General features: G+C 38.0%; 3 protein-coding genes across 5 annotated transcripts; 1 reads left to right on the top strand and 2 right to left on the bottom strand.

The window, feature by feature from the left end:
- Nucleotides 1-831: 831 nt before the first annotated feature.
- On the top strand, nucleotides 832-5033 carry LOC108563450 (thyroid receptor-interacting protein 6). Of its 2 annotated transcripts, XM_017922125.1 has the most exons (9): nucleotides 832-1037; nucleotides 2656-2802; nucleotides 2869-3244; nucleotides 3303-3493; nucleotides 3580-3612; nucleotides 3698-4102; nucleotides 4160-4338; nucleotides 4395-4515; nucleotides 4577-5033. In XM_017922125.1, the coding sequence occupies exons 2-9, from the start codon at nucleotides 2668-2670 to the stop codon at nucleotides 4706-4708; spliced, it is 1572 nt and encodes a 523-aa protein (XP_017777614.1). In that variant the 5' UTR covers nucleotides 832-1037; nucleotides 2656-2667; the 3' UTR covers nucleotides 4709-5033. The 2 variants fall into 2 exon arrangements, with proteins under 2 accessions (XP_017777614.1, XP_017777615.1); XM_017922126.1 differs by lacking the exon at nucleotides 3580-3612 and having other exon boundaries at nucleotides 834-1037; nucleotides 4577-5031.
- Nucleotides 5034-6182: 1149 nt separating this feature from the next.
- On the bottom strand, nucleotides 6183-11554 carry LOC108563458 (delta-1-pyrroline-5-carboxylate dehydrogenase, mitochondrial). Its single transcript, XM_017922136.1, has 10 exons — nucleotides 11366-11554; nucleotides 8241-8448; nucleotides 8053-8180; nucleotides 7847-7987; nucleotides 7609-7780; nucleotides 7359-7546; nucleotides 7072-7294; nucleotides 6649-7016; nucleotides 6473-6591; nucleotides 6183-6408 (listed from the first exon to the last, which is right to left on the bottom strand). The coding sequence occupies exons 1-10, from the start codon at nucleotides 11404-11406 to the stop codon at nucleotides 6290-6292; spliced, it is 1707 nt and encodes a 568-aa protein (XP_017777625.1). The 5' UTR covers nucleotides 11407-11554; the 3' UTR covers nucleotides 6183-6289.
- Nucleotides 11555-13390: 1836 nt separating this feature from the next.
- Nucleotides 13391-19315, bottom strand: LOC108563453 (putative mediator of RNA polymerase II transcription subunit 26). Of its 2 annotated transcripts, none has more exons than XM_017922129.1 (3): nucleotides 19075-19315; nucleotides 18611-18789; nucleotides 13391-18548 (listed from the first exon to the last, which is right to left on the bottom strand). In XM_017922129.1, the coding sequence occupies exons 1-3, from the start codon at nucleotides 19231-19233 to the stop codon at nucleotides 13772-13774; spliced, it is 5115 nt and encodes a 1704-aa protein (XP_017777618.1). In that variant the 5' UTR covers nucleotides 19234-19315; the 3' UTR covers nucleotides 13391-13771. The 2 variants fall into 2 exon arrangements, with proteins under 2 accessions (XP_017777618.1, XP_017777620.1); XM_017922131.1 differs by having other exon boundaries at nucleotides 18611-18786.
- Nucleotides 19316-19722: the final 407 nt, after the last annotated feature.

The following is a 19722-nucleotide window of genomic DNA, read 5'->3' as shown; positions in this document are numbered from 1 at the left end:
CCAGAAGGTCTTTAAACTTTACGTGTTGCGTGATACAATTTGTTAATGAACTCCCCTTCTACTTAATTCCACCACAATTCCATTCTATTCGTCTATGAGTAATCATGTCTATATAAGTACATGGATTCTTAGCAACAAAATAAAAAAAAAAGCGAAAATGAATCACTGGTTTACTTAATAAAAAAAAGTATTTAGTATTTATTAAATGACTTATTTTATATATATTTAATCTAATTTTGTTGTGTAAACTATTGAAAGTTTTCTTTAAAAGAAAACAACTTTTTGGAAACTCATGGGAATGCGCTTTCTAAAGAAGATACGAGTATTTGGTAAAAGTGAAGATTGCTTTGTTTGGAAAAGATGATAAGATTTATCTATGTAGTCTTTAAAAAGAAACATCATTTCAGTTACGTTTCGAACGAACAACTGAAATACAATATTTATGGGGTTCGTCCACAGCCGCAGTAGATTCTTTAAACAACTGAGCCTTTGAATCATGGAATGCCTGTGATTCATACTTTCTTTCTTCGAGCGTCCACATTTTTTCATCTTCGAGTGATAATCGTAAGCTGCTGCTGCTTCCACAACGACACTCTCTCTCTTAAGTAGTCTTTCACAAGCAGCGTTAAGTCTACTTAAGTATAAGAAATCATTGATTACTCATAGATTATCGACCGAAAATAAAACCAAAAAAATAAAAAAGTTTGTAATCAAGGTTTACTTGATGATACTGGATGATACATAGCTACGCGTTTTCGTGATATCTTAATTAGTGTATAATAATATGTGTCTGCGTATATGTTGTTGCACTGTTGATTAAATTCTGCGCGTGTGCAATTCATTCCGGAGGTGCTGTCCGACTTTGTGGTATACCAATCCAATACACCATCAGTTGCGATTGTGATTTTCGTGGGAGCAGCTGTCGTGTGCGCTCCTTTTTCCATCGTCTTCGACGTCTTTTTATTTGTAGTTAATTTTTTTTTTGGTACAATACAGAACGTAAAGTTCGAGACTATTCATTGCAAGTTAAAAGAGAGGTGAGTTTCAAGAGGCTTTTTCCTATCCTAACCTAGAAGGGTGAGAGAGAGAGTCCAGAGGAGCGGAAATCGATCCTTTGTGTTGTATGCCTTCCCCAAAATGTATACGTTATTTAAGGTGTAGCTCTCGCAGAGAGTGAAATCTCGCAGATTTCTGTTTTCTCCTCATCCAAGAAATGTTAATGAAACAATTAAAGAAGGAAAAAAAAAACTTTGTAGTTCTGTACATCAATCATATAGGATTAATACTAGTAGTCTTCAAGATCGCTTTAAGTATTTGTTGCTTCAACTATAAATCATCACTTTTACTTTTTTTTTAGTGTATCACTAAAAACTCGCTAAATATAGATATTATGGAACGGATCACGTCCGCAAATCTGGTTAGCAATATATTGTTCAACTTTTTTTTTCTCTCTCTCTCCTAGCAAGTAACGTGAGAATACTATTTACATTCGTGCATAAAATGCATACTTTTCGTATGCACTTTTTTCTTCTTCTAAGTATTCTATTGCAGCTTCCCATGGACCGAAGATTTCAGAAAACTTGTAACACAATATAACGCATATATTACATTAAAAAAAAATACTGTTACAAACTCTTAAAATCATCTTGTAAACGATACATTTGTTAAGTTAGCTTTGATATATTGAGTTAACTTATAAATCTAGACTAAGAAGAATATTGTTATTGACAAATATTAGTATGTTTTCAAAGAATAATACTTGTTAACTCTATTATTTACAAAAAATCTTAAGAATTTCTGTACTAAATTTAAGTATTTTAAATCGTGATATTGAAGATCCAATACAGACCACGTTTATCTAATTAGAAATTTAAAATTTACAATTTTTTTTAAACAATTTGAATGTTAATTGTGTTTTTCATTGTTCATATTTTTTTTCTTATTGCAAATTATGTTTTGTTATTTCCTGTAATTGTTTCGGTTTTGGAGGATTCGCAAAATGGCGTTCGGTTGCATTAAACGAACCGCAATCAGGCGGAATTCTTTTCAATTACGATCGCAGATTAATATCCTATCAATACATAATGAGAGTCTATAATTAAATCCGCTATCTAATCTGAATTATGCCGATGCCGTTTAAGGTTTTTTATGTTCTGCGATTCTGCTTTTCTTTCTTCAGTAATTGAATCGTGTTAAGTAAAAATAAGGATTTTATGTTGTTCCGGTGATTGGATTGAGTTGAGCTGAATTATTCTATATCGTTTGGACACGTGCTTCTTCAGTAATTAACGCATTTTATGTAAATGTAATGAAAAATATAATATAATTCTGGTTATTGAACGTTTTGATTTCCTTTGTGATTCTGCTTCTTCAGTGATTGTTTTAATCTAAGCACGTGATGCAGATATAATGAAAACATTTGTAATTTACTACATCAACAACATAGTTGTTTTTGGTTGGACTTATGCAATCGATCCACTTGCCGAAATGTTTATTTAATTATCGCCTGTGTTTATTTAAAGCGTTATCGGCGATCGTTTAAAGCGCTATTAATTATCATAATAAATTTGACATTGAATTCTTTCGCATGTTGGACTTCAATTGAACTTCGCCGATTGACGCTTTATCACTGATTTATTGTTTCTTTTTTTGTAGAGGCAAACCGAAATGGACGATCTGGACAAGCAGCTGGCCGAACTGAGGCTGATCACCAGCAAAGAGTTGATGCCTAATCCGAATAACACTTTGGGAAAGAAAATTGGACCGGCCGTTCCACCGAAACCTAAGAAGCAACAGCCTCAGGTTTGTATTTATAACATTTAAGATTGTTCTATTTAATTGATTTTATTGTTGTTGTTGTTGGTATAGGTTCCTCAATCGTACTCTTTGAAGCAGCAGAAGGAGCCTCTGTACGCTGGAAGGTTGCAGAACAACGCGCAAAATCAGTTTTATTCCAACATTGGACAAGATATCCATAACGCTCCAACTTTGAGGGTGGATCGGATGCCGCAGGAGACGCAATACACTAACGTCCAACCGGAGAACAGCCAGTATTCAAATGTGATGGGGCTGCTGCAGCATTCTCCACGTCCATCGGAGGTTACTTACACCAATGTCTACGTGGGTGGTTACAATTACCCCGAAGGAGCGGTTTACAGCAATTACGTCCCTCCGAGGGAAAACAATTATAGGAACGCTCCGAACGCTTCGACTGCAACGAATAACGTCTACGCGAACGGCGGAGGTAATCGCGAAGATTGGTACAAAAAAAAAATGGTAAATTTATGTTTGTTTTTCTGCAGTCGACGATTTACCGCCGCCCCCGCCGCCGATCGATCTCAATTCGCAATATACAGCGTGCACTGTTAACATCAACTTCCCGCCGCCCCCTGATGAACTTCCGCCGCCGCCGTCTCCGGTCAGCTCGAGTTACAGCGAACTGAGAAGAGCCACTCAACCCAATCAGGACTACAACAACTATATGGGATCTCAAGTAAGTCAAGTCTTTTCATCAAACTTTAACACTTTGCTCTATCGACGTGTTTCTTAACGGATCTCTTTGTTTCTTTTATTAATCAGTACGGGGGCTATGGATATGGCCCTTCCTCGCAGGTAAAAATCGTAACAACAATACTTTAGTTTATTCGTTTCTTTGATTTTTTTTTTGTATCTTTGTGTTCTCTTTTGTCTGATGTAGTCTTCATCCACTTACGAGTCCATTTACGAGCCGATAAATCCCCGTCCGCCGAGTCAGATGTCGTCCAGATCTAATTACTCTTTGTACGCTCCGTACGGGAGCGGCGTGAGCACCATGTCCGGGCCGAGTCAATCCGCGAGCAGAGTTGGTCAGGTCAAAGAGCAGGAGGTGGACGCGCTCACGGATCTGCTCGTGCAAGGAATGGACAACGACACCGAAGCCGGCGACGTCTTCGGCGTTTGCGCCAAATGCAACCAGAGGGTTGTCGGCGCCAATAGTGGCTGCACCGCGATGGACCAAATCTTCCACACTTCCTGCTTCACGTGCCACCATTGCGCCATCAATCTACAAGGACAACCGTTCTACTCGATGGAAGGGAATCCTTACTGCGAAGACGATTACTTGGTGAGACCAATCCAATTCATCCAAAAACCATAATCTCATAATCATTTTTTTTATTAGAACACTTTGGAGAAGTGCTGCGTCTGCACGAAACCAATCCTCGATCGAATCCTTAGGGCTACAGGTAAACCCTACCATCCGAAGTGTTTCACCTGCGTCATCTGCGGGAAGAGCCTCGACGGCATCCCGTTCACCGTAGACGCCACCAATCAAATCCATTGCATCGAAGATTTCCACAAGTAATCACCTGAAAAAATATCATCTGAAAACATTCACTAACATCTTGCAATTACAGAAAATTCGCTCCCAGATGTTGCGTCTGCGTGCAACCCATAATGCCGGAAGCCGGCCAAGAAGAAACGGTTAGAGTCGTAGCTTTGGATCGTAGTTTTCACATACAATGCTACAAATGCGAGGTGAGTGTATTTTGCAAATCATAAATTAAGCAATTTATATGTTTATTGTTTTCATTTGCAGGATTGCGGTTTATTGTTGTCTTCGGAAGCCCAAGGTCGCGGATGTTATCCGCTCGATGATCACGTCCTCTGCAAGAGTTGCAACGCGAAACGCGTCCAAACTTTGACCAGCCACATGACGACTGAGCTCTGAATGCGTACTACATAATTCCATAACAAACATTCCACGCTCTACATATTATTTTTTTTTTATTATTATATATATATTTTGGACGCTTTTTTTTAAATGGAAAGATTTTACGTAAAAAAAGACGAATATTTTAGACGTTGTTATTAGTTATATCATATATTTATATATATATATATTCTCTAGTTTGTGCCAATTACTATCATATTTTGTATCAATTCACACGAGGAAAACGGATTATTGTGATTTATTTTATAGACGTTAGCTCGATGTATATGTATCATTTATCTTTGTTTCTTTTTTTTTAATTATCAACTATTGATGATTTCTAACAGTTGTATATTTCAAAAATATATAAACCAAATTTTAAAATAAAGTTTTAATAATTTAGAATAACGGCTTTCTTTATTACTGTTCACATGCATTTAAGAAAAATTTATTGTTTCTTTAAGAAATAGTAATCACAACCGGTGGCAATCGCAAGCCCGACGTTCGAAATCCCGACAGTGTCTTTTATTGTTATAAATTTCTTATGGTAGTCGGGATTTTGATACAGTTGGGATTATGGTAGTCGGGATTTTAATACAGCAAGGATTGTGATAGACCCATCACAACAGAGATTTTTAAATTCTATTGTAACATAAATTGATTAATTTGTATATAGGCAACTTAAAAAACACGAAAATTTTAAATTTATAATTTATTTCTATTCATTTTATAATATTTCAATAATAATTGAATCCTGTTTACAAAAATTTTCTGATATTGTTCTGATATTATCATTTGCTTATGGTTTAATTTCTGAATGAATGGGTTACAATAGGCAACATCTTCTACACAATTATGTAATTTAATGGAAATGTTTTTTGTTGTTGTTGTTGTATAATATATTAATGAGTCAATAAACAAAATACGATCGCAATGGTATTCACGATTTTTTTTACATAATACATATATAAATTAGTCAATGTACACGAAATACATTTAAATATAGATTTCTCGAAGTTCGTGTCGTTATTTAAATATCCATTATTAATATTTTTCTGTTTTACTTCCACGGTAATATTGTCAGTGTTTCCTTTTCACATACTAAGTCTTCCCTACGCACAATCTCAACTATTAACTACTCTTACACACTAGATTCCGAACGAACAGAACAAAAGAAAACTATAGAGAAAATAATGAAAGCGCTCGACTTAGAAAACTCAAATAAAGGAAAAAATAATACCAATTTTATTCATAATAATTATTCCTTTGGAGACATTTATAGAGAGTGTTATTATATAGAAAGAAACAGCGAAATGTAGAGAGAAAATAAATTAATATTATGATCTTTTTCCATAATACACATATACATTAATCATTGAAAATGATAATTATTTCCCTTGTCGTTTCATCTTCATCGTTTCACTTTGTTTAAAACAAATCTTACTTATCACATTGTAATTAAAGCAAAAAAAAAAACATAATTATAATTCATTTAAAACGGAGCAAAGTAGTAATCATTTAAAAATAACAATTATTTAAATTTAAAAATTAAATTTATCGGTGTAAATTGAGGTAACTTGATGGGATCTGGACCCATACTTATTTTTGGGACATGTACGGGTAACCGATCTCGTTCAGCTGAACGAACGTTTCTTTGATGGCCTGAGGATTTCCCCAGCGGAGTACATAGTGGGGTCCACCGGCCTTATCGTTTGTACCTAGAAACAAAGATGATTTTTAATTGAATTCTTCAAGTATTTAAGAAAAATAAAAGTTAATTACCTGACATCCTGGATCCACCAAATGGTTGTTGACCTACAACACTGCCAGTCGATTTGTCGTTGATGTAGAAATTACCAGCGGTCATCTTGAGTTCTTCCAAAGCATGCTTCAGGAATGCTCTGGAAATAAATGTTATGAGTTAAATTGTTGAGACTACTGATTGTATAATAACGTACTGGTCTTTTGCGAAAACGGCTCCGGTCAGAGCGAAAACGGTGGAACTACCGACGAGGCTCAAAGTCTTCTCGACGTCGCTATCCTTGTAGACGTAGATGGAGAGCACCGGGCCGAAGATCTCCTCGGTCATGATCTTGTCCAATGGGTCGGTGCTGACGACGATCGTTGGCTCGATGAAGTAGCCCTTGGAGTCGTCGCATTTGCCTCCGGCGATGATCTTCAGGTTCTTGGAATTCTTGGCATGGTCGATGTAACCCTTGATGCGTTTGTAAGCTTTGTCGTCGATGACAGCGGAGGTGAACGAGTCGAATTCCATGACATCGCCAATCTTCAACGTGCTGCATTTCTCGATCAAACCGTCCTTGATCTAAATCGTAATAATTCGTTAATCTCTGTATGTAAATGATTTGGGGATGCATTACCTTTGGCCAGAGCGATTCTGGGACGTACATCCTCGAGCAAGCGCTGCACTTTTGGCCGCAGAACTCGAAGGAACTCCTGATGGTGCCGTGAACTACGCTCACTGGGTCAGCGGTTGGATGAACGAAGTGGTAGTTCTTGCCACCGCATTCTCCGATCAGACGAGGGAAGTTCACGTAGCTGTTGATGTTCTTACCAACTTGCGTCCACAAGCGAGTGAAAGTGCTACAAAAAAAAAAATCATCACCCGTTAATTGTTTGATGTTGGAAATACGTATTTGATACTTACGGAACTGAACCGGTAAAGTTGATACCAGCTAGATGTTTGGAAGCGGTGATGGTGTCTCCGAAGACGGGGCCGTCGGCGGGTACAAAGTTCACAACGCCTGGGGGAAGACCGGCTTCCCTACAGATCTGGAAGATAATCCAATTGGATAACAGAGCTGTGTCGCTGGGCTTCCACAGAACCGAATTACCCTAAACAAAGATAATTGTTTTAGTAAAGAAAATACTAACACTATATAAATAAATAATCTCACGATCAAAGCTGGAGTGTAGGCCAAATTACCGCCGATGGCGGTGAAGTTGAAGGGCGAAACAGCGGCGATGAAACCGTCGATACCGCGGTAGCGCATGCTGTTCTTGGTCACCTTGGCATCTTCGGAAATTGGCTGGTATTTGTGGGCTTCCTTCAGGAAGAAGGCGTTCAATCTGCAGATTGAGAGAGAACAGACGTTTATTCCGGTCGCGCGGGTCTTCCTCGAGGTCGAACTTTACCTGAAGAAATCGATGAGCTCGGCGGCGGAGTCGATCTCGGCTTGGATGATGGTCTTCGCCTGTCCCAGCATGGTAGCTGCGTTCAGCTGGGCACGGTAGCGGCCGGCCATCAGGGAAGCAGCTTTCTCCCAAATGTTTAATCTGAAAGGGTCAAGGATGGAAATGCAAAAATGCACCGAAAACATCAGAACATTTTCGGCACTGACCTGTCCCTAATTGGAGTCCTGTCCCATTTCTTCTGAGTCTCGACGGCGGTCTCTATAGCCTTCTGCAGCAGCTTCTGGTCGGCGTAGTAGAATTTGGCAATCTTCTCCTTGTGGTTATGTGGCATCACCTAACAAGAAAGAAAACGTTAAAATTATTTCAATATTTTCAAAGTTCTGATGAACTTTACCTGGTATTTGACGTTGTCCGTTTTGAATTCCTTGTCGCCGATGACGATTGGCACGTCCCTGGTTTCCTTGGACATCTTGTTGAGAGCATCCTCAAGCTCTTTGCGCTCAGGGGATCCCTTCATGTACCCATAAACTGGCTCGTTCTTCACAGGGAAGTCCGGGATCTTGGGATCCTGAACCACCGAGCTCAGGCATCTTATCGACACCCTGACAACAAAACCATTCAAATATATCAACTAATCATAAGACAAACATCTTGTGATAGTTTCTTTTTGGATCACATTAAAAAAAAATGGGCAAGCATCCAAAAGAACATAAATATGGATCTAGCACTTATACAATGCCTTCAAACGAAAAACCGTGAGCTTCCGGTGAGTATGACCCAAGTGGTTATTATCTTATCGCGCGAAAAGAGTCGAATCGATTAGTCGGGTCAACTACGGAATATTAAACTGTAAATTACGCAACTGGTGTACACGGCTTTTACTGGGCCACTTCGCGACACCCACTCACGAGACTATCTAAATATAAATCAGAATCTTCCGAAAATAACGAAACATTTGTAACAATACTTAAGTTTCGTTAATATATAAAATAACGTTTGCAATTTTCAGAACTAAACTCTATTATTAAATAAACATAACATACAGCGTACAGTGAAAGTGTACGGATTTGCATATACTCCAAACTTTCACACACAAATCATTATTTGTCCGTTTGCAACAAATCCAGTTGGTTTCAAGCCAAGGCCGAATGCGAATTTGTATTATTAGAAATTGACCGTCATTAGTTAAGGTTACAGTATCACCTATAATTAACGCTCCTTTTAATATATATAATATTTTTCAGACCGTATCCTCTCTCCGACTATTCCCATCTCTCTTATAGCCACAAACCTTCCGAATAAATCTGTCTTCGTTCAAGTTACGCTGATGGTGGAGAGGCATAGCATACAACATTCGCGCACTCCAGGAATTGAAACAGCCTTGGCTACGTTCGAAATGTGCTGAACGATCGAAATTGCAAACAACAATACGCGTTCGATACACGCGAATGTGGTTGTACTGTTATATTCACATAAAAAAAAAACAAATCACTTGGCTTAATTCGATCCGAATTTCTGCTCGGAGGATCACAACAGTTACGATGAACTTTCGTCTGTACAACAACAAGAATACAAAAAAATACAGCAATTATTCGATTGAAGGCAGTCCAATAACCCGATCAATATTTCCACACAAAACAACAACAAATTTAAAATAATTTCGTAATTTTTGAGGCAATTAAATGGATGAGCTATTAATTACTTTTCTAAAACTTATTGCTTAATAATCGCATTTAATAATTAGGTAAATCATGCGTTATTTACTAATCAATTGGAAATCTAAGCAATAAAATAGTATTGGTGTCAATGCTTCTATAATTTTACTTTCCGCGTAACGCGTAATTACATCTGCAGACCTTCGACTGAAAGGAAACAATTCCATCGCTCGCAGCTAATGAGTTACAGTTTGTAATCGAAATTACGCTTTGCGCGAGATCAAAATAAAAACAACAATAACATCCAAGGCCAAGACAAAGCGTATTACTTTTATTCTCCACGGGAAATTGCTTCCTTGTTAACGCGTCGTTACGTAAATCGCCTCTTTCTTTAATTTTATATAATTAAAGAACTAAATCTGTCTAAATATTCCGTTGCATTAGGAGATTATGTAATTTTACAAATGGTTTCCAACGACTACGCAAGATCTTTGCTTTAGTGTTATTATTATTACAAATATATAGGAATAGCATAAAGATAAGAAAAAAACAGTAGTTTTATATTAACAATGATTTAACGACCTCTAAAGCGACTTGTGTGTTGTTGCTGCTAGGAAATATTCCATTGCTAGATGTTTTTTTTCTCCAATTGTTTCTTTGCAAATATTTAAATTTATTCCTAGTTGTTAGTGTGTCGCAGATTCGAAATTGAAAATAGAATGCAAATGAAAATAGTCGTGATAATTCTTTGATGTTACAACGATGATATCGATTGTAAATTAGACTAACTTATGACAATCTGGTTGGATCAATGAAGGAAAATAGGGATCGACCTCGCCCATAAAATGCGTCCAGCAAATGTATTGATTTGCAAAACGGCAGGCGGCGACGTCGGCGAATTTCGCTTTCAAAATATGCATATTATTGACACGACGAGTGCAACTTAAGTAGCGAATCGTTTATCAAATAATTGCTGCGATCATTTCATGGCCATTCCAGCAGTGGTTAATGCTCCAAATTGGATGGAACCTGAAGCCGGGGCATCATCCAAAACTAAAAATAAGTCAGCTCGCGCATATAATTGCATATTATTCAATGTTCCTTTGACCTCGATACTCTCGGAACAAAAGAAGATACGTCCTAGGCATCCTAGGTATTTTGGCGGTTAAGGCCAACAAAATACAATGACGCACATAAATATAATTACAATTCGCGTTTTGCGTGGTTGCGTAAGAGCGCAACGCATAACGGGGTAAGGGAACATTGATTTTTCGGAAGGAGCGAGCGCCCTCGAACGGCCAACCCCGCTAACCGTCGTTTTGAATTTCCGAAACAAAAACACAAGTAATTAGCATCGTCATGGCAACTGGGATGAGCTGTATTGTTTTACGCAGAAAACAAAAATGAGCGCTTATATAATTTGGTTTCCAGAAATAAATACGCGATTATCCTGTTATGCAACTGGATGATTTTTTTCTTTGCGTTAGGAATTGGGTGTTTCTTTTCTTGGTGGGTTGTCCTGGGCGGTGGTGTTATCGATTTTGCTTTTGTGGAAAATTCCAGGACGTGCGGAACGCTCGCGCAGCAATGGTCGTCGAGCGTTTAACCTCCAAAGGTTGGACAAGTTTGAGGATTTTTTTTTTAAAAAGAATGTTAGGGCTCTTTTGTAGCTAAATTAAAGGGTTTTGGGTAGGAGCAGTTGCAATCCTTCGGAAGCTGAGCGCGTAAATGAGGAAGGCTCGAAATGGAAGCGGCGACAGCGCTCGTAATCTTATCAATATGTCAATAAGATACCAAAAATACACAGAATATTATTGTGTAAAATAAAAGTATAATATAATAGCAATAGAATTAAAGTACTGACCTTTGGAGGCTCGATGAGGTCTGTTTACAAATTGATAACATAGTCGGCGACTTTAAAATTTTCTCGACACCACCAAGGGGGTTTCTTCTCTGACTCTGCCGCACGAAATTACTGCTGCTCTCTTCTTCAGAAAATTTTCACCACCGGACTGAACGTGATTTTACCCAAACGTCGACCATCTGACTGACGTAACGTAAAAATTTTTACGTAACACCCCTACCTACCGCGTCCCAACAAACTTGCACGTTCACGCCACTCCCATCGATCTATACGAAAAAAATTCGCCTGCAGACCACCAACCTAAACAGAAATCTGCGCTAAACCAAACCAATAATAGCAACAAAATAAATCAATAACAATCTTAATTGAAAACCTGCAAATAACCGGTTTTCGTATGGATCAGATTAAGATTCGGGACAGGACGTAATGCCAAGCTACGTGGAATGCAGATGGAAGGACCTTAATCGATTCAATTTAGCTTAATATGTTACAATCAACCGGGCTGGCATATCTGGCACATATTGAATTGATAACGGCAAGAGGAATTAATAATAAGTCAATAAGAGAAGAGATTACGTCGTGCGACCTCCAATTAATTGGGAACAAATCATAATAATACAAGCGGTTACGAACTTTAGATTTAGGCAACCCACTTAGCACCAACTATTTCAAAAGAATCTATTGTTTATCCAATTTATTGACAGTAGACGATACATTTAGAATTAGTGAAATCCATCTTGACGTTACGCCACTGTGGGTTTTCAAGTTTTCTCGTTTTCTCAATGGGTTCTATTATCTACGGCTTTGTTATCTCTATCCAGATTACAAAGAGCAAACATTGAATGAACTCGTAATTGAAGCAAATGCATCGAACTAGATTTACACTTAACTCGGTATTGCATAATCATAATTACAAGAAACTCATCGTTAATTTTAATCGTAACATTAACATATTTAAAATTGTTGCATCTTCTATTTGACAAGTTATTAACCTGGATAACTAAATAGCTTTTTTTAAGTGGATCAAAGATATTGTAATAAAAAGGACATTATAATTTAGAAACTAAAATTAATAGACGTGATTTGTCAATGTTATAAGTCGTAGATAAAATTTATTTATAATTTTATGTTTTGTATGCATAAACTATTTCTGGAATTATCTGTACGAAAGGAGATGGATAGGCAATGAATGAAAGGCAACTGTACTCGTTTTATTAATATATTTATAACACAGTGAATAAAGTACTTTAAGTACTAAACAAAATCACCAAGAGAAGTTGACTGATCTTTGTACTCCTGACAATTTACACAGAAACATAAAGAAACGAAACGTGTAGAAAAGGCACTCTCTGATCATAATATATATATATATATACTCTTATATGTTTTTTTTTTGTTATATAATATAAAACTCTGAAAATACTCTTCATGTATATTATTTATATAAATACGTCAAACGGTTTCATTTGAAATGTTCTCTTTAGTAACTGAAACACAAGAAAAAAACTCAATTCCTTAACTAGATTTTGCTCCTGATTTTTTTTTTTGTTTTTCTCCTACAATTTTTATCATACAAATATTTTAAATATTGCGGTAACTATGGTAGTACAAAACAAAAGTAATAGAAACATAGAAGAAGAAGAATAAGGATAAGGAAATAGGAGTAACCCTAGCAACAAACAAAATCTCAACAAAGTAATAATATTTAGATAATAGTTATAACAAAATTAAATTATATTCATTTCACATTCGAATAATGCCCGAATAAAAATATGGTCCCAAAAGAAAAAAAAACAAATGATTGTATCAAATAATATATCTTTTTTTTTTTGTTTTTACATAACGAAAGCTTGATGCGACCTGAGCAAAACAATTGCACTGATCCCCAAAAAAAGTAACAAAACTTAAATTAAATTAACTGCTAATAATAATACTGTCATTTCATATAAATTCTTTTTCGTAACACCGTAACAGAAGAAAAAAACAAAATGTATAAAGTAAATTAACAAAAACAAAAACAAAAAAAAAACTGAAGAACAAAAGAAAAAACAACTTGCGTCACTCTCAAAATATCATCGCCTATATGTATTTACATTGAATTAGATTTACGTAATGTTCATTAAATTTTAATTGGGAGGAATAAAGAAACGTATGTAAAAACTTAACACGCGATTGCAACAGGTTCTCTTATAGTATAAACTCTTTGACTCGCTGTCTATAACAATTTGTACCGATTCAACAAACTATTAGTTTCTTTTTTTTCTTTGGCTTTGTTTGTTTTAAATAAAGTGGCCTTTGCATATAGAAAAATATACGTATTTCTCTCTTCGAATCTGATATAATATATGTAATATATTCTCTCTCTCTTGATTAAATTACTCTTTCTTTCTCTCTAAATAATATCACTTAAGAATGTTTCCTTTTCCGCTTTGCGAGGTGATCGAGGATCGGATTCCTTTCCAGCCGGACCACGGGTTGCAGATTGTTGTCTCGACACTCGCTGACGTTCCTCTTGATGATGAGCTTGGGCAGTCCCTTCTGGTTCTTGCTCTCGAAGACGGAGTAGTCCTTGACTATAGAAGCGCTGTCCTCCGGCTCGGATTCTGCTGAGTGAAGATTCCTGAAGCGTTTCTTGCGACGCTGCCTCCTCTGCTTCTGGACTTCGGTGCTGACGGTGGGGATCTTCTTCAGGTACAACTTCAAATCTTCAGAGTCGTACCGGATGTACGTGGGTTTATCCTTCATGCAGATTTCTTTCGCGTACATGTCCTTCGTACACATATCCATCAGCTTCTTTGATATGTCGTTTATTGATAGAGATCTCGAGTGCTTCTGGATCTGCGGACTGAGCACCGGCATTTCCTCTTCCGTCTGCGGTATTTTACACATGATCATCTCCAGCGTCGGGAAGTCCACTTCGCACGTGGGTATTGAGCAATTTACAGGACTCGAAAGCGCCTCATCCTTCTTCACAACTTCCATTTCTACTTCGTCGCGCAACACAGGAACTTCAACTTCTTCCACAACAAAACCATCATTCGTTATTGCACTAAAATCGTCTAATTTTAAATCTAAAATGTCGCTTTTCACACTCTCGGAAACTTCAACTAAATCGATCACAGATTCTATGATGTCGGATTCGCAACGTTCCGGCGCTTTTGGAATCTCAACTTCACTATTCTTTGCCTCCTCGGGAGTCTCAATGGAATCCACCGTCACTTTAGATTCGTCGATTTCAGCTATGGTTGATTCCAAATCTTTGATCAGCTCATTCGTCGATTGGACTTGTTCACTTTTAGTTTCGTCGAATTGGCAGATGACCGTTTTCCTGAGCATTCGCTCCTCCAACTTCATTATTTTATTTCGACTCTCTTCGAAAGTTGTCAAGGCACTAGGTAAAGGCTTCTCGGTTATCGCGTTGCGATTCTCAACACTCTCCAATCTGCTATCTTCCAAACTGAAAAGATCCTTGTCGATCTTCTGCGGTGCGCGTTCACTCGTTATTTGATTTGTACGTGTCTGATTCCTCTTCAGATCCTCGGAGATTTCATCCAAATTGATGATTTCACGCACCTTGTTTGGTCCAAACGGATTCAAAGTATCCAGATTCAAGTTGAGCTTCTTGTAAACCGTCCGGCTCTGCCGATTCTTTCCGAAAGTTTGACTGAAAATATCGTCGATCTTCTTGGCCAATTCATCCATCTTACTATCCGTCGATTGAATCAACTCATTCTGCTCATTTATTTTCGGTTTTATTACATCGAAGTTGTTTACAACATCGCACTTATCCTTCGGTACAACAACTTCTGGTAATCTGCAGTTTGTTTTCGTATTGCTAACGAACTTATTATTGTTATCAGCTGGTGTTATGGTCATTGGTTCTTGAACCGTGTTATTTTGCTTTGACGCTGCGCTATCGCACACGAAATTGGGTTTAACGCTGTCCAGTCCTTCTTCGCGTATCTTCGAATCCAGTATTCTGTTCAGAGTGTCTTCAAAGTCCGTTTTTATATCTCCATACAGACTTTTACCCAATTCCTTCGTCTCCTTAACAATTGGTGTAAATGTTTTCGGTATCGCAGTGGTTGCAGATTTTTTAAGATCCTCACTATCCGACAACGTTCTTTTTCGCTTATACTCTTCTAGACTTAATCTTTTCTTACCGGAGTCCGGTTGCTTACTAGTAATTTTCAATACAGGTTTCACAGGCGACGTTTCTTTCAGTTCAGCTTTGGTCTTCACCTTGATCGGTTCCTTTACAGGTATTATTTCTTTTACAGGTGTTTCCTTTGTTGGCGATTTTTGAATAGACGTTGGTTCAGCCAAGTAAGTTAACTTTTTGTTAAGCGGTATTGGAGACTTGATCACTGGACTATCCCGTTTCGGAATTATGCTGAAATTGTGTTTTGAGCTGAAGAATTTCGCTTCCAACGGTTTCGATATCGAATCATTTTTAACGTCCACGCTATCAGAGAAAGACCGTTTCTTCGGAATCTTGTATTTAACTTTATTCTCCGTCGATTTACGTTCTTCCATTTTCGATATCTTCTTTGGCTCTTTACTGCTACAGCTGCTGCTTAATTTCCTTTTCTTATGCACTTTTTCAGTAGGTGAACTTTCCAAGGAACGTTTTTTCGTTTCTTTATCCGTTAATTCTTTAGTTTCGATCTTAGAAGAAACGACATTATCTTGCAGTTCTTGAACAATCTCTTTAACAATTGAACTAGATTCAAGCTCTTTTAAAACAAAATCTTTACTCTTCTCAATCTCCATACAGATAACCTTTTTAACATTATCAGTACTTTGTGAGATGCTTAAATCATTTAGAATTGGATCCTTTTCACTTAAATCATTTGATTCAAGTTTTTCAATATTTACTACATCTTCCGTCACAGTTTCTGCATCTTTCGATACTGTTTCAATTTCTTCATTTGACTCAAAATCTTTCAAAGTAATTTCTTCTGATACTAAATTAACATCGCCATTGGCTTCTTCAAATATTTCATCCACTAATGGCACTTCAACTTCCTGATTGACTTTTTCACATTTAACTTCAGAAACTTCACTTTTCTCTTCAATCTTCGCTTTTTCTTCCTTCACCTCAAGTTTCGGACATTCCTGTAATTCATCCTTCTTTATTTTAACATCCAGTACTTCCGTCTCCTCCCCACTGATTTCAATCTCGTTGATGACCGAAGTCTCCAAATTCAAATCTTCGGCTGGAAGCAACTCGTAGCTTTTCGACTTCTCCAAACTGTTATTGTTGTTGTTTTCCGCGATGATATTGCAATCCGTAAACGAAACGACGGAAATAAACTTTTTTCCCACCGAATTCAAAACTTTAATTTCCAATATTTCACCTGCGATTTGGACGAGCAGATGATTATCATTAGTGATCAAATTGAGGTATTGCATGGACGGCTCAGAGTTCGGCTTCAATTGCTTCTCCGTATCGGTTTGCATCGCGATGTTCTTCATGATCTTCGCACCGTCTTTAATAATTTTCTCGCCGTTGCTCTCAGTTTGAATAAGCTTACTTTCGAGAGATATCGGCGCCGTAATTTGTTCCTCCTTTTCTTCAGTTTGTATTGATTTGGTATCGAATTGGGGGTCCCTTTTTTCTTCATTGATTGGAACAGTTTCTTGCTTATATTCAGGGATTATGTTAGAAGTTTCTTCTTTGATCGTGGATTCCTCAAGCTTTGGTTCCAATTCCGATTGAATTGAAAGGTCATCGATTATATCCGTCGTTTCGCTTTTGATTGGTTTATCTTCCTCTTTGGGTTTTTCTTCAATTATTTCTGATTGATTCTCAGATTTTGGATTATCTTGTGTGGTTTTCACAGCTTTGTCCATCAATTCATCGCCGATGATTTCTTGAGCGTTTTTCAATTCTTCCTCGTTTGTGGAGCCGACGCTGTTGTTGTAATGCTCGATGATTTCATCCTCGAGACTTTTGAGCTCGTCGGATTGGCTGTCATCAAATTCGAGCGCTTTGTCGAGCATCTCCAAACTCTCTTTACTTTTCAAATTGAGCCCTTCGCTAAGCAGATCCTCGTTGAGGATGTCCTCGGTGCTTTCGAGTTTCTGCTTTTGAGATTTGATGACCGTCGCTTCGGGTTTATTGTCGTTGTTGTAGACGATGACTGTGTTTTGCTCGGATTTTTTGGTTTCTGAAATCACTGAGATTTGGGGACTGGAGTTTCTCGAGTCCTGGATGACAGTTTCTTGGGTTAAATTCAGAGGATCCGGCGATGGTTTTATCACGTTGCTGCTGATGTAACCCTTGATGTTCTCCGGGAGTTTGTCGACGTGCAGATGGATGAATTGCTGGATGTTTTCTGTGGGAATTTCAGTGGAATCCAGAATGTATAAGCTGTTGTCTTTCAGGCGTTTATCGTCTGACTCTTGGATGTCGGGGATGTCGTCGTTCCAGTTCTCCAGGTATTGTTTCAGGGAGGATTTCGCGTTGGATTCGGGAACTATGTCAGGCATTTGTGGATACTTGCTCGTCGTGTAATCCGGGACGATGCGACGGTTTTGGTAGTGTTGCGCGTACTCGAGTTGATTGCAGTTATAGTTGTTGGGACTCTGACGGTAGTTCATGTTGTCCGGATAGACGCGTCTCGGAGATATGTTCCTTGCAATCGGATCAAGCCCTGTGGGTATCTTGTAGTTCTGCATGTTCTGTTGGTACGGATGCATGCGGTAAGAGTCGGGATTCTGCACGTTCGGTTTGTAGTTGAACGATTGGTAGGTGGGATTTAGGGCTTGAGGCCTGTAGTTCGGCACACGGTACATCCTCTGGTTTTGGTACATTCTTTGGTCCATGTTTTGTTGGTAGAGCTGCGGCTCTTGCAGGTGGCGCTCGTTGAATAGAGCCAATTGGAACTCGTTGGTGTATTGCCTTTGGTACTGGTTGGTCTGCATCTTGTAGTTCTGCATGTGGTAGGGCGACGGGAAGGTCGGCTCTTTGGGAATGTAGTGCATTTGAGATTCTTTGTGGACGTATTGAGGCATCATCGGATAGGAATGTTTCATTTGCGTTTGCTGCATGCTGCACATCTCCAGGAATTCCTTTTCCTTGGGCTTCTGAATCACTTGATGGGTTAAGTGGTGGGCGGCGGGCTCTACGATCTCCGAGTACTTCACAGGCGTCGAAGCCATGTCTTTGTACTGCATTCTGACAAAAACGAAATGATAATTTAATTGTAAGAATCTATAGGGTTTTTAGTATTTATTTACCCATATTCTGGATAATGAGATGGGTACGGATACAGCTCGCTCGGTCTGGGATAGTGGGCGTGCGGTGCGACTCTGGCTATAGGTTCTTTGCTGTTCGCATCCGTTGGTAACGGCTTCTCGATGACAGCCTCCTTCTTCCTCCACTGCCTAAGCGACGTCGTCGTCGAAACACCAGGCTGCTGCGGAAGAGGACAACCGATGTTAAAAAGACTAGTGTAAAGCGGACTTCGATCAAACAAAGTCGCGTTTGTTTACAAAATTCCGGGGAAATCAATAGGCACGGAAACGGATCGTGACGTGTGCTGCTGCATGGCTCGCAGCACACGCGGAAACAGACTAAAAGGAGACTTCTATTTAACACCTGACCAACGATAATTGAAGCAACGTTTGCACAACCATTTGACAACCTCTTGGGGCATCTCTAGTCGTTGCCCCAAGACGAAAGGAAACAAAACAAACTTTACCACTGATAAATCCGATCCATTAAATTGCTGCTGCAGCTGTTGACCCTGCTGCAGTTGCTGATGCTGGTGAATCTGTTGTTGTTGCTGCTGCTGCTGCTGCGCCGACATGTGATTTGCGGACATGTGCTCTTGTCCGTATTGGATCCCTGCATGATGCATGGAGACACTGAAACGAAAATTCGCAATTTAATACCGAAAAATCTTCGAAAACAACACACACAAAATTCCCCACTTCTCAGGTGATTGACCAGAAATAAATTAACATCAATAAGCAAGTCCCAGAAAACATGTTCTTCAATGAAAACAAATTTACAGAAAAAGTAGAAAAGTAGAAAGAAAAAGTAGAAACATCATTCATTCATAAACCAATTCTCATTTGCAATTCAGTGTCATTAATAAAGAGTAATTAATACAACTATTAAAGTAATAAAAAAAATATATAATTTATTATGTTTACAGTTCCATTTCTTTTTTATAAAAATCATTACTGAAGTTTGGAAATTTCATGCAAAATAATCCGTTTTTAAACAGGTAATTTTTATAAGTTGTTCCAAACTTAAAATTCCGCAATTAATTAAATAGAAGAAAACTGCTTAATTTTAGACGTAATTAAATCATTCTCGTTTAAAGTAACAACAAGATTTTAAA

The sequence above is a fragment of the Nicrophorus vespilloides genome, unplaced genomic scaffold (genome assembly GCF_001412225.1).
Source record: "Nicrophorus vespilloides isolate i.1.1-1 unplaced genomic scaffold, Nicve_v1.0, whole genome shotgun sequence".
Taxonomy (NCBI): Eukaryota; Metazoa; Arthropoda; class Insecta; order Coleoptera; family Silphidae; genus Nicrophorus; species Nicrophorus vespilloides.
The sequence above is the reverse complement of the archived record's forward strand: the minus strand, read 5'-3'. Positions and strand labels throughout refer to the sequence as shown.

Coding starts and splice junctions, on each gene's coding strand:
- LOC108563458 (XM_017922136.1), bottom strand. CDS start 11,406: ATGTTATCAATTTGTAAACAGACCTCATCGAGCCTCCAAAG. Junction 8,181..8,240: donor CGGACAACGTCAAATACCAG/GTAAAGTTCATC, acceptor CTTTCTTGTTAG/GTGATGCCACATAACCACAA. Junction 6,592..6,648: donor GCCGTTTTCGCAAAAGACCA/GTACGTTATTAT, acceptor ATTTATTTCCAG/AGCATTCCTGAAGCATGCTT.
- LOC108563450 (XM_017922125.1), top strand. CDS start 2,668: ATGGACGATCTGGACAAGCAGCTGGCCGAACTGAGGCTGATCACCAGC. Junction 3,245..3,302: donor CGTCTACGCGAACGGCGGAG/GTAATCGCGAAG, acceptor GTTTTTCTGCAG/TCGACGATTTACCGCCGCCC. Junction 3,613..3,697: donor GATATGGCCCTTCCTCGCAG/GTAAAAATCGTA, acceptor TGTCTGATGTAG/TCTTCATCCACTTACGAGTC.
- LOC108563453 (XM_017922129.1), bottom strand. CDS start 19,233: ATGCATCATGCAGGGATCCAATACGGACAAGAGCACATGTCCGCAAAT. Junction 18,790..19,074: donor ATGGATCGGATTTATCAGTG/GTAAAGTTTGTT, acceptor CCTCTTCCGCAG/CAGCCTGGTGTTTCGACGAC. Junction 18,549..18,610: donor TCTCATTATCCAGAATATGG/GTAAATAAATAC, acceptor CGTTTTTGTCAG/AATGCAGTACAAAGACATGG.